This window comes from Mus caroli, unplaced genomic scaffold (assembly GCF_978045245.1).
Source record: "Mus caroli unplaced genomic scaffold, Mus_caroli_1 scaffold_19, whole genome shotgun sequence".
Lineage (NCBI taxonomy): Eukaryota > Metazoa > Chordata > Mammalia > Rodentia > Muridae > Mus > Mus caroli.
Genome location: NW_028227274.1, coordinates 17,596,501 through 17,610,763, shown reverse-complemented (window position 1 = coordinate 17,610,763; position 14,263 = coordinate 17,596,501). Strand labels below are relative to the sequence as shown.

Genomic DNA, 14,263 nt, shown 5'->3' with positions numbered 1-14,263 from the left:
ATAATATTACCAGCTTGCTAATTTTAATCATCTGCTGAAAGACCTTCTATGTGAAGTGCCAAAAGAAGGGAGGAGAGATAATAAAAACTGTGGGTGGAATAGTTGGATCTCAAACTGATTTAAGTTGAGTTAAGTAGCTCCAATTCTAAAAGTTAAACAATAGTATCAGCATCCTTTTGATGTATTTCTGGATGTGCATGGACTCCTGTAGAATGCATAAAAGCCACTGAATTTCAGACAAAGGTAATAGCTACAATGAGAAAAAAAGGTTGCTGGATTCATCTTGGGGAAACACTTGGTCATGAGAGGGGAAGAAGCATACTAAATGCTGAGGAAGTGAAATAAAAGGAAATGAAATTGATGGTGGTGAGCAGAAGCAGGGTGCACAGCAGGGCAGATGCCTAGGGCACAGCATTCTTCTTTGAGTCTGGGGAAACACATTTCATATTTCGATTTTCCTGATGCCTTTCATGCTACTTTAGGATTTGTGTGAAACTTCATAGACTTAAGGAGAGAATCAATGCATAGATAACTATTGGTGGTTTTGATGAGCTGACATTTCTCAGGAATCAACTGCAGACTAATGGGGGCTGGCATGTGACTCAGTGACTTTCTGTTTTCTGCATGGGCAAATATTGGCACCACTAAGAAAAATGGGCACATCAGGAAGAGAAATGGGAACAGTGATTTGTCATACAGAAGAAATACAGACTATTGAATCCAATTCTACAAAATAGAAACTTTTCTATGTCTGGTGTGTTTTAGAGTGTTCTAAGTAGAAAGGTAATTCTATAGGGGCTGGAGAGATGGCTCAGTGGTTAAAAGCAGCACTTGCTGCTGCTGCTGCAGAGAACAAGGGTTTGCTACCTGGCACCCACATAGCAGCACACAACTGTCTGTAAGTCCAGCTCCAGAGCATCTGATGCTCTCTTCTGGCCTCCAAGGGCGGCACACACACACTGTGCACAGATATACAAAGAGACAAAGTCTCGTACACACAAAATAAAAACATAACTAATTTAAAAAATAATTGCTAAAAAGACTAAGAGAAAACAGAGAAAACAAGGAACATTTCTTTTTTTCTTTTTTAAAAGTAAAACAGTAAGACTATTTCTACTGATAGAATTTTTTTCTTTTCTTTTCTTTTCTTTTCTTTTCTTTTCTTTTCTTTTCTTTTCTTTTCTTTTCTTTTCTTTTCTTTTTTCTTTTTTTCTTTTTATTTTTTATTACAGCAGTAGCTTCCTGGCTTCTGCTTGGGAGTTAATCTAGATGTTTGGTTCAAGATAACTGTATATACCCGTTGTTAAGACTAAGCAAAGAGAAACTCCGCAGTGTATGTACAACCTTGGCTGAACACTTTGGGAGTTTTTGAAAGTGTTTTGTCTATTTGTTTTCAATTTAAGAATTTAAACAAATGTTTTATATGTCAATGGTTACACTTACAGTAAGAAAAGACATAGTTTTCTCTGTAAAAAGTGTCACTAATGTTAAAAAAAAACTGAATAAAATGTGGGATAAGTTTTTATATACACATACTCACACACACTCACATATACACACACATGCGCACACACACAAATACGCATATGCACATATATACACACAGAAATATAGTATTTTTTCTGTGAGACAATTCATGACTGTATTTTGGTACTTCTATTCATAGAGAGTCTGATTGAGGCTTCTTTCTTTTGATCAAGGAAGATTTTAAAATATACATATGTAGGCTGGAGAATTCACTCAGCTGTTAAAGGATACGTAGGCTCACAAACAAAAATAAAATATACAGCCTATCAGATCAGTTTCAGTAGGCTGTCCTACTGTTGGAAAGTTGTCTTTTTCTTACCTGAGTTGTCAATATATTCTATAACATTGGCATTACCAGGTGGCATTTGTGGCACACAGATGGTGGTTATCCCCTAAAAGACAAAAGACAACATTTTCCCATTTGTAATGAGCCTTTTCTTCCTCTACTTGTATAGTTTTATTCTAAAATTACCACAGAATTCCTAAAAGAAGACTATTAGGATCATTTTGCATTCAACTTAAAAGTTGAATCTCATTTTTGTCTTGCCTGGTGACCTCTACTGAGTTTTGAGGTACATTTGACCCTCTTCCTTTCCTTCCTAGCTACCCAAGAACTACAGATAGTGTAATTTTTATCATTGTAGGGCACCTGTGGAGACAGAATTTTGGTGAGTCCCCAAATCTCATTCTTGGACTTAGCACTTACATTGTGGGGTTCAGGCTGTGGCCCTTCTACGGCCCACGTGTGAATTGCTCCATCAGAACATTCTGGAACAGGTTCAAATCCAGCTCCACCACCAGGGGCCCCTCCACAATCACAGCAGATCAGCAGGAATGGAACCACTGAAGGAGAGAGGGGTAAGGGGTTAGCAGTGCACAATGTTGAAAGAAAACACTCTGATTCTCACTGGCTAAATGAGAATTCCTGAGCTGTCTGAGTTTAAAATTGCTATTTAATATACCAGGACAACCAATTAATATTGATTGGATGCCCATAAATAACGAACGTAGAAACACTAGACTGCCATGAATTTTAATTTGCTTTTTAGTGTTGAAATTATAAAAAAAAAATCGTAAATTAAGATAGGTGATTCTTCATCACAATGATCATCCATCGATCAAGTAGGCTTCATCCCTGGGATGCAGGGATGGTTTAATATTTGGAAATCCATCAATGTAATCCACCTTATAAACAAACTCAAAGACAAAAACCACATGATCATCTCCTTAGAAGCTGAGAAAGCATTAGACAAAGTCCAACACCCATTCATGATAAAAGTCTTGGAAAGATCAGGAATTCAAGCCCCATACCTAAACTTAATAAAAGCAATATACAGCAAACCAGTAGCCAACATCAAACTAAATGGAGAGAAACTTGAAGCAATCCCACTAAAATCAGGGACTAGATAAGGACGCTCACTTTCTCCCTACCTATTCAATATAGCACTTGAAGTCCTAGCCAGAGCAATTAGATAACAAAAGGAGATCAAGGGAATACAAATTGGAAAGGAAGAAGTCAAAATATCACTATTTGCAGATGATACGACAGTATATATAAGTGACCCCAAAAATTCCACCAGAGAACTCCTAAACCTGATAATCAGCTTCAGTGCAGTAGCTGGATATAAAATTAACTCAAACAAATCAGTGGCCTTTCTCCTCACAAAGGATAAACAGGCTGAGAAAGAAATTAGGGAAAAACACATTCCATAATAGTCACAAATAATATAAAATATCTGGGTGTGACTCTAACTAAGGAAGTGAAAGATCTATATAATAAGGACTTCAAGTCTCTGAAGAAAGAAATCAAAGATCTCAGAAGATGAAAAGATCTCCCATGCTCATAGATTGCCAGGATTAATATAGTAAAAATAGCTATCTTGCCGAAAGCAATCTATAGATTCAATGCAATCCCAATCAAAATTCCAACTCAATTTTTCACTGAGTTAGAAAGGGCAATTTGCAAATTCATCTGGAATAACAAAAAATCTAGGATAGCAAAAACTCTTCTCAGCAATAAAAGAACCTCTGGTGGAATCACCATGCCTGACCTCAAGCTGTACTACAGAGCAATTGTGATAAAAACTGCATGGTACTAGTACAACGACAAACAGGGAGATCAACAGAATAGAATTGAAAACCCAGAAATATACCCACACACCTATGGTCACTTGATCTTTGACAAGGGATCTAAAATGATCTGGTGGAAAAAAGAGAGCACTTAAAAAAATGTGCTGGCTTAACTGGTGGTTATCATGTAGAAGAATGTGATTTGATCCATTCTTATCTCCTTGTAAAAAGCTCAAGTCTAAGTGGATCAAGGAACTCCACATAAAACCAGAGACACTGCAACTTATAGAAGAGAAAGTGGGGAGGAGAAAGCTTCGAAGATATGGGCACAGGGGAAAAATTCCTGAAAAGAACAGCAATGGCTTGTGCTGTAAGATCAAGAATCGACAAAAGGGATTCAGAAAATTGTAAAGCTTCTGTAAGGCAAAAGACACTGTCAATAAGACAAAAAGGCCACCAACAGTTTGGGAAAGGATCTTTACCAATCCTAAATCTGATAGGGGACTAATATCCAATATATATATATATATATATATATATATATATATATATATATATATATATATATATAAATATATATATATCTACATACATATATATATGTATATATATAATATCCAATATATATATATATAAAGAACTCAAGAAGCTGGACTCCAGAAAATCAAATAACCCTATTAAGAAATGGGGTATAGGGGTTGGAGAAATGGCTCAGTGGGTAAGAGCACTGACTGCTCTTCCAAAGGTCATGAGTTCAAATCCCAGCAACCACATGGTGGCTTGCAACCACCTGTAATGAGATCTGATGCCCTCTTCTGGCACATCTGAAGACAGCTACAGTGTACTTATATATAATGATAAATAAATCTTAAAAAACAAAAAAGAGAGAAATGGGGTATAGAACTAAACAAAACAGTCTCAACTGAGGAATACATATGTTGGAGAAGCACCTGAAAAAAATGTTCAACATCCTTAATCATCAGGAAAATGCAAATCAAAACAACCCTGAGATTTCACCTCACACCAGTCAGAATGGCTAAGATCAGAAAATCAGGTGACAGCAGATGCGGATGAGGATGTGGAGAAAGAGGAACACTCCTCCATTGCTGGTGGCATTGCAAGCTGGTACAACCACTCTGGAAATCAGTCTGGTGGTTCCTCAGAAAACTGAACATAGTACTACTGGAAGATCCAGCAATACCTCTCCTGGGCATATTCTTAGAAGATGCTCCAACTTGTAATAAGGACATATGCTCCACTATGTTCATAGCAGCCTTATTTATAATAGCCAGAAGCTGGAAAGAACTCAGATTTCCTTTAACAGAAGAATGGATACAGAAAATGTGGTACATTTACACAATGGAGTACTACTCAGCTATGAAAAACAATGAATTTATGAAATTCTTAGGCAAATGGATGGATCTAGAGGCTATCATCCTGAGTGATGTAACCCAATCACAAAAGAACACACATGATATGTACTCACTGATAAGTGGATATTAGTCCAGAAATTTAGAATACCCAAGATACAATTTGGAAAACACATGAAACTCAAGAAGAAGGAAGACCAAAGTGTGGATACTTTGTTCCTTCTTAGAATGTGGAACAAAGTACCCATTGAAGGAATTATAGAGACAAAGTGTATAGGAGACACTGAAGGAATGACCATCCAGAGACTGCCCCACCTGGGGATCTGCCCCATATACAATCACCAAACTCAGATATTGTTGTGGATGCCAACAAGTGCTTGCTGACAGGAGCATGATATACCTCTCTCCTTAGAGGCTCTGCCAGTGCCTGGCAAATACAGACACGGATGCTCATAGTCATCCATTGGATGGAGCACTCGGTCCCCAATGAAGGCGCCATAGAAAATACCCAGGGAGTTGAAGAAGTCTGAAGTCCCATAGAAGGAACATCAATATGAACTAACCAGTACCTCCAGAGCTCCTTGGAACTAAACCATCAATCAAAGAAAACACATGGTGGAACTTGTGGCTCTAGCTATATATGTAGCAGAGGGTGGCCTAATTGGTCCTCAATGGGAGGAGAGGCCCTTGATCCTGTGAAGGCTCTATGCCCCAGTATAGGGGGATGCCAGCATCAGGAATCGGAGGGGGTGGGCTGGGGAATGAGTTGGGTGGAGATAGGGGGTAGTTAGGAAAGGGGATAATATTTGAAATGTAAATAAAGAATAAAAAAAAACCCAACAAAGATAGGTGATTCTTTTCCCTATCATCACCCAGGAAACAGCAGAGACTAAAGAAAACTGAAGGCAGGCATCAGTTCTGATCCTTCCTGCCTGCATTTACTTTTGTTTGCATAAATTTGTCTTCCTGTATTTTAAGGGAAAATCTCATTCAATTATCAGTTATTCTTAGGAACGTTATTTTCTGCTACAGAGACATCTGTCTTTAGACAATCCTTATATAAAGATTATCACACTTTAGCAATGTCTTTTCTTTCTAATCTGTTTGAGATTTTAATAGAATCTGGCCAGATAATTCTGAAAGAAAAGAGGAAATAAGAATGTGTAAATAATTGAAGGAAAAGTTAATGCAGAGAGGAGGGAAGACAGAGATAAGAGAAGGAAAACAACAACAACAACAACAACAACAACAACAACAACAACAAAACCCAAAAATCCCCAACTAGCTTTGCTTTTTGGGGGAAATCTGTAAGATAGAGCAAAGAAACTAAATGTAAAGTTATTGACCCAAAGACTTGTATACAACATTGAAAGCCTTCTTTAGCCACACTGTCTGATAATAGACATTGATATTAGGGAAAGTGAAAATGAAATCTAGCTGTTCTTTCTAGCAATCGTCATCACTCTTTGGTGTTTAGTTTGCTTTAATAAAGCATAGACCTGAGTACAAAGTGTAGAGGAGCATCTCTGCTCCACGTAGCCCACGCTGGGCTCCTCAAGTTTGCTAGTACTCTTGCATCGTTCTTGATTGGGTTTATTTTGATGAGAAAAATCCATTTCAAACTCATGATTTTTCTCATAGGACATTTCCTGGTTCTGATTTCTATTTGTTATGAGCCAATATGGGGGAGTTCCTGTTATTTAACACAGAACATTCATTTTTTGAAGTGTATTTTCCATTCTAGAGAAAGTGCTCCACTTTAGACTATGTTCTCAGTGTGTTCATATTTCTTTGTGGTTTATATGGATGTATGCTGAGGAAATGCTTCAAAAGGTGGGTTACTTAAAGTCAGAGAAAACCTAGTGAAGTAGTATCTAGTCACTTGTTAAGAGACCAACGAGGAGGGGCTGGTGGAGTGGTGAAGTGCTGTCACAGGGTTAAGATTCTGTTCTCAGCATCTGCACTGTGACTCACAACAATCCACAGCTTCAGTTGCAAGGAGTTTGTGGACCAGGCCCACATTCACATGCTTATGTTCACATTCATGTAGGCAAAACCACTTAGACACATAAAAATAAAAATGAATATATTTAAGCAGAGAGAAATGAAGGTAGAAAAATATTTTAAAATTTTGTATGTGAGTTCTTTCAATGTACATTTTGTGGTTAATTGATTAAGTATTTGAAACTTGCTTTACTACCAATATTTTATGAGTCTACATTTGAAAAAGGAAACCTCCCAACTGCTGAGATGGTAGGTGTGTGCCACCATGCTTAGCTGCAATTGTCATTGTTCATATTAACTTAGTAACAGTGTGTAGGCACCAAGGTACTCCCCACTTTCCACTTGAGTTTCTGTCATAATTTAGGGCAACATTAAATTCCACCAGGAACATGTCTTGGACTCTATGTTTGTCTTTCTGTCCATGACTAAGGCTTCTGTAGTGGCCCCAGATGTGCCATAGCCTTCACTTGTGGGACCTCTCCTCACCTAGCGGTGCTGTGAGGTAAACAAGAACAATTAGCAAAACTTGGAACAACTGGTTAGGCAATGTTTGCAGACACATACTGTTAAGCTGAACACATAGACTGTTTGCTTTCTTTTGCCATATTGTTTGAGAGACACATGTCAAAAGTAGGATTGAAACACTTACATCCTAAGACTAGGAACCCCATGATGAGCAGCCCGATGCCTGCAGGACCGAGGTGAACGTTGTCTTCTGTGATGTCAAAGGGCTCCGGTTCCGGTTCCTCTAAGGGATTTTGCCTACCGGGAGTGTTGTTAACTCCGCTGCCTCCACCACTTAAGGTGACTCCCCCTGATCCTGTGACACGTTGCGGGCCCACAGTGGAAGTGCTTTGATATCCATTAGTCACTGGGTCACGATTACCACCACTGCCACTGGAACTGCCATCACCATCTGAACCTGATACCCAGCCAGTGCCACTAAGTTCAATGACGATTGTCCCCGTGCAGGTCCTCTGAAGGGAATCTGTAACAAGGTTGACAGTGGAAGAAACTACTGCCCACACACAGTCTAGCAATTAACAGATTACAAGTGTCCCCCATGGCCAGCCGCTTGTGGGGGTTCTGGAAACTCTCATCCTTGGAAAGCAATTGTTTCACCAATTCATCTATCTTCTTAGACCTTCTACTCAGTTAATTAACCTTAAAATTATTACTGGCAAAAATGTTTACTGTATAGTTAATAGTGTTGCCACTTAGATATTTTATCTAGGTTCAAAAATTCAAAATACAGAAAGATGTGAAACAAAACCCGAAGCTATCCCGTAGTAACAATACCTAAGGGACAACCTTCTAGATTCCTTCAGTATCAGTTGTCCTTAGTGATACGGCCCATGTTGCCTGTTTTTATGAGACATTGGTATGATCTTATGGTTCATCCTACCTCAAATGGGTTTTGAGATTTTACTTTAAATTGTATGCACTTTTTCATGCCTTGGCACATCTTTAATTCACGTAGTTTATGGTGGGTACATGATTTTACATCACATGGACTATAGTTTCCTTCCTTAGTTACCTGCTGATACTGCTTTCAATAGTAACTGGTAATAACACAGGTGTTAGCATCTCTGTTCAGCCTTTTATATTTAGTGCTTTCCCAAAGATTATCAGTGGGATTATCAGATAGGAATAAGGAAACGAACTGAGTTTGCTTCGTGCTTTTCTATAGATATGAGTGTTCCTTTCACTGACAGAGCCTTAGAGTCTGGCATAATGGCTAGCATTTATTTAGTTAAGACTCAGTTCATACTTGGTGAATAGAGGAAATGAAACCTCTGGAGATGTGAACAGACATAATTCAAAGTCTGGTTATCTGTCCTTACAGGGCATTCAATGACGTTCATGCTGCTTTGCATGTCTTACTATTGTCTTTTCTTTGTTTTTAAGGCATTATCAGCATATATTGTATTTTCCCATTTTGCAGAAGACTGGGTTGTAAATGGGCGCGGTGGCTCCTCTAGGACCCAGTAGGCAGTAAATGATGGGACAGGACAGTTTGAGTATACAGTGCTCAGTTCAGCAGGACAAGTTCTATTGAAAAGGAGCTTTTCAAATTTACTTGTATTCCAATCACAGCCCCCACCTCCTCTATTCCCTGCCTCCTCTATACCTTTTCTAATCCTTTCCCATATTGCCCCTTATCCTTCTATCCACAGGGAGCCTGAAAAGAGGATAATTAAAATAATAACAGTTTAAATTATTTTAGAATATTTATTCCTGGCTTCCTCTAGAAGTGAAATTGATTTCTTACCATCTATTGATAGCACTGTTCCTTCATATCTCTTATTAAGCCTTTGGTATTGTTCCATAGTAACTCTGTTTCTTAACGTTATTATGCCTGTTCTTGAGTCAACAACCAGCAGGTTCTCTGGGTTATTTCCCATTTCATATCTGTATTTAAAAGAAATAATAGAAATTAAAGCTGTCTTTCAAATCAAGAAGTTCTAATATTATGTTTGTAAGGTTAGTATACAAAATTATGGGTGTCTTTTGTCTTTTCATAAAGTGTCTGAAAACACACTTTGTCAAATCCACTTTGTGCTCGCTCATTCTCCTTCCCTCCCACCCACCTCATGCTTCCCATCCTCCTGACTGGCTCCCTTCCTTCCCCCTAACAGTTCTTGCTTTCATTCTTTCCCTCTCCCTTCTCATCATCCCCTAAGGTTAACATTTTAGTTGGAAAATGCCATTCTTACCTAACATTTGTGGAAGCTCGACCTGTGTCCAGGTCTGTAGCTACAAAGTCTCCCACTCTGTGATTTGCTTCCATTCTACTGTCTACTACAAATGTCTTTGAACCTGGACGGAACACAGAGCCCTCGATGACATTTAACACAGTCACAGTGACCATAGTTGCTGTGAGTCTGTATTGAGAAAGAATTGACTGGTGGAATTCAGCTACATTTCGAACACCAATACTAAGTTGTAGATTCTTCACGGCTTCATAATCTAGGGGCTAGAACACACAGAGATAATTAGTCATACTGTAAGAAAACAGTTTTGAGGACACAGAAGTCTTTTGAGAATACTCAAAGTCATTTAGTATGTTCTTGTTTCAGTTATGTAGTTGAACACAAATCCACGTGATTACCCAGTCCAGTCTTACTTGCTGGGAACTAAGTTCAAGGTCACATGTAAGCAGAGTAAGGGGGAAAATCTAATTGTACTCTTTTGTCTAAAATCTAATTGTCATCTTTTGTTGAAAGGGTTGGAAGCTTTTTGGGACAAGAGTTCTAATTGCTCACCAAACAGTTAATTGCTTAAATTCCACATATGATTTCATTAATATTTTCAGTGCAAAGACATTTTATGTTAGCTGACAACATTTCATGTTTCTGACACAGTAGCTCTCTTTATACCAGACTGTGTATCAGATACATTAAAGGTTTAGCTAGCTTTATTAAAATGCAATTAAATGCAATTAAAATGATGATGTAATTCTTTACATTAATATAAATAAAACCTTAACTTTAAAGGTTAATCATACTTTGTTTTTTGAAATCCTTTTATATAGACATGCTTTCCCCAAACCTGATGTTTGGAAAGAATTGCATTGATAAAAATAGTCTCAAATATTGAATTCTTGTTTTCCTGAGATTATAAAAGCAATGCATTCATATGAAAGTTTGTTTTTACTTTTCATAATTTTAAAGAACAGTAAATTTTGGTATTTCCTAGACTCATTTATAAAATGCTAATATCATTTTAACTTGATGTTGTGAAATAGAAAAGACCAGCAAAACAAATGATTTAGGGTAATTATACCATACCTTGACCACCTTCAGAGTTCCTACATTTGTTCTTTCATTCATTTCTATTTCAAACCAATTTCCCTCATTTCCAGAGATAAAGAAAATGATTGCCTTCCAGTTGTCTGAGAATTCTTCATCCAAATCAATGACTCTGATCTGCACTAGCTGGGAGTGAAGTGCGTTTTCTTCAATTGTGATGTCATACTGGAATAAGAGGCAAAGTATCAGCAAAGCATAGGAGAGATCATGTACCAGATTGTCTCTATCATGTTCATGGTTAACCATTCAGAAACAACATCCCTGCTTATAATTGCATACTTTGTTCAAATCCACTTTTCCCACTGTGAAAGCAATGGAAGACAAAGTGTGTGTCTACTCTGGTGTTGTCGATAGCAAATACAGCAGGTGCACCTGAAAACTGAATGAGTTCCTATAAGAACTGGTATGTAAGGAATGTAGAGTCATGGAATCTAATCCTTAAGAAGGACTGCTTACAGATGACTGCTCCAAGTATGGGATGTTGTCATTGACATCGAGGATGGTGATGCTGCACTCGCTCTCTGCATACAAGCCATCTGCTCCACCATCACGGTCTGAGCCTCTCACCACAAGGGAATACTGGCTATATTGCTGAAAAAGACACATTACAGGCAATCATACACTAGATGTAGACACTGGCTCAACAGGTACATAAATCCACCATAGAAGACAAACTAACTGAAGGTGAAAATCCACAGATCTCACATCACTCAGTATGGATTTTGTGGCATCCATTTCCAATGATGCTTACCCAGCATGCTCTCAAAGACGCAACAGTTTTGTTCAAGACTTCATTTCTTATTCATTGTGTGCCCAGAGAGAGGAGAAGGGTATAAAGGGTGAGACAGGCCACAACATTTAAGAGGAGACAGATATGGTTCATTAAAGATACATGCTATGAGCCATAAGCCACTGAGTATTTACGACAATACAGAGGTGCCTAGTGGAAGGTGGAAAGCAGGGATGGAGTCACTGATGATGTTTCTACTTTGATTCTATTCGGTGGTGACTCCACTTTTAGAAGTTGGTAAAAGCTATGGAAGCATCCTTAGACTTGTGCATAAACATAACAATTACCATTTATGAATATAACTTCTGTACTTCTCTTCATGGTCCTCAGAATCCTCAGTGATTGTGAAGGGCCTTCATTTCTAACTCCCTTTCTTAGAGAACTTTACTGCTAAAATTATTTTGATGGTAATATATATTTTTGGACTATGTAAAATAATCTTAGAGAAAAGGAAAACGCTAAATAACCTTTTTCTCTAAAGGTGTTTTCCAAACAATTCAATGAAGAAATTTTAGTAACCTAAAAACATCCACAGACCTGTGTAGGTTCAAATGAGACAAAATCCCAGCCCTGTGGAGGAGTGAACACAAAGTCCCACCCCTAATCATGATTTGCAAATGATTCCTGCTGGAAAAGAGAAAACTGCTTTCTCCAGTGGGATGTCACGTATCAGTCACAGTCCAATGCAGGGCCCTTGTCCAGAAGTAATTACATTAACCTGACTCATATTTGTGTGTGTGTGTGTGTGAATTTTATTTTAATAGTTTTTATCTTTTTGTGAGTTTGCTTTGATCTTCGATTAATTTTGGATGAAAATGGGGGAGGCAGGGAGAGAGAATGAAGTTGGGTGGAAAGGAAGATGAGGAAGATCTGGGAGGAGTTGGAAGAGGGGAAAGAATATGATCAAAATATATTGTTTGTAAAAATGTTTTAAATTATTTTTTTTTTAGTATAAATAAGGCATGCGAGATGGCTTAGCAGTTAAACGCACTCACCATAAACCTGACAGCTTGAGAGACATCCCCTTGACACAAGGAGACATACAACTCTTAGACGTCCTCTGACTTTCACAAGAACGCTCTAGCATGCAAAGGACCACGCATAAAGTGTTTGAACACATTCATTTAGTTTCTCTTTCTCTTAAGTACCATTACTTTAGAGCCAGTTCCTTTGAATAAAAATCCATGAGAAGATGAAGGATTACCTCTCTGTCTAGAAAGTTATTCATTGTTCTGATTTCTCCAGTTTTCCTGTTGATGATGAACATTGGTGAGTCAGAAGGCTCCTGTCTTATGATCTTGAAGGCTATCATTGAGTTCAAGTTATTTGGCTCATCAGCATCGGTAGCATTGAGTTTCATTACCAGTGTGTCTAGAAATCAAGGGCAGTTGGCAGAATTGGACAATGAACATTATTGCAGTCCTATATGTGCTCTGTGTCCACACAGTGTGCATTTAACTTTCTTCTCTTTGTACAACACCAATATACCAATGTAATAGCTCCTTTCTCTACTATTGGTCTAACAAGAAGACCATGGTTAAAGAGGTGCCTAGACATTCCAGAAGGGTAAAAGGAAGTCTGTTGTTCTGAATATTTATTTTTCTAACATAACTTGTTTTAAACAAGATGCTTATGGTTAAGTTAAATAGCATTTAAACATGAATAATGTTTTTTTTCAACTGTTCTATTCAACCTTATTTTTAGCCATAAGATCTTGTCCTTACTTTCCACAGTTATAAATGAGAATGGGAATAATACCATATTTATAAAGTTCACATGAGAATTTAATAGCAAATGAGAATGTTTACTGATGTTTATACTCAGTAATGCACTTTAAATAAACATTATTCTTCATCTTGAGCATTTAATAAGTACCATTGTTATTTGGATTGGAATTGACTCTTAGTAGGTGTTGTCTAACTAGGGGCATGTAGGAAATGTTTATTTGACCACACACACTGCCCTGTCCTTATCTTCTCTTGTAATCTAGTATATAGTTTTCATGAATGACATTCGTGGTCATGGAAAGCTGTTGACTTTAATTTATCACCTGGAATGGTGTTCTACTCTGTAAATTGTTTCTGACATAATTTTCTAGTCATACAGGACATTCCATCCCTTCTATTTTTGCTTCTTTACCCTGTGTTATCTTCTTTATCTCTTCTCTTCTCTCACCTCTTCCTCTTAGCTTCACATCTTTTAAACAATCTTCAATGGTATGCACTGTCTCACTTAGGTTAGTGAATGTTTGGTAATTAAAGTTTTATGTACAGGAAGCCACCAGGCTTCAACTCTACTCTGAGATTATTATAGTCCTTAAAAAAAAAGCTACAGTGGAATATACTTTTAGTGCCACCAGTTAGAAACATTTGAGAGATATGCTTCCTGTATTTATGGTGAACCATATGGAATTACATTTATAACAGTTTTCCAATGTAAAAAGCAGTAACTTGAGCAAAGAGAGCCATTGCAATTGGCCCTCTGGGGCTATAGGTTTCATGCCCACAATTCAGCCCATAAAAAATGGGGAAAGATTCAAAGAACATTACATCTGATTGAATAGTTAAAGACTTTTTCATGTCATGAGCTATGGGATAATAAATATTTATAGGACATTTTCATTATATTGGACATTATTACCTCTAGAAATAATTAAAAATCTGTGAAGAGATGTATGTGAGTTTATGCAA

General features: G+C 37.6%; 1 protein-coding gene across 1 annotated transcript in view; it reads right to left on the bottom strand.

Annotated features, from left to right (window-relative positions):
• The window catches only part of LOC110284806 (desmoglein-1-beta), a 32,779-nt gene that overhangs the window by 2,511 nt on the left and 16,005 nt on the right, over positions 1 to 14,263 (bottom strand). The window contains exons 6-13 of the mRNA XM_085833724.1: positions 12,778 to 12,944; positions 11,240 to 11,374; positions 10,763 to 10,948; positions 9,689 to 9,948; positions 9,244 to 9,383; positions 7,621 to 7,959; positions 2,234 to 2,370; positions 1,847 to 1,919 (exon numbers count right to left, since the gene is read on the bottom strand). Coding sequence (XP_085689850.1) covers positions 1,847 to 1,919; positions 2,234 to 2,370; positions 7,621 to 7,959; positions 9,244 to 9,383; positions 9,689 to 9,948; positions 10,763 to 10,948; positions 11,240 to 11,374; positions 12,778 to 12,944 — 1,437 coding nt within the window. The remainder of the gene's footprint in view (positions 1 to 1,846; positions 1,920 to 2,233; positions 2,371 to 7,620; positions 7,960 to 9,243; positions 9,384 to 9,688; positions 9,949 to 10,762; positions 10,949 to 11,239; positions 11,375 to 12,777; positions 12,945 to 14,263) is intronic.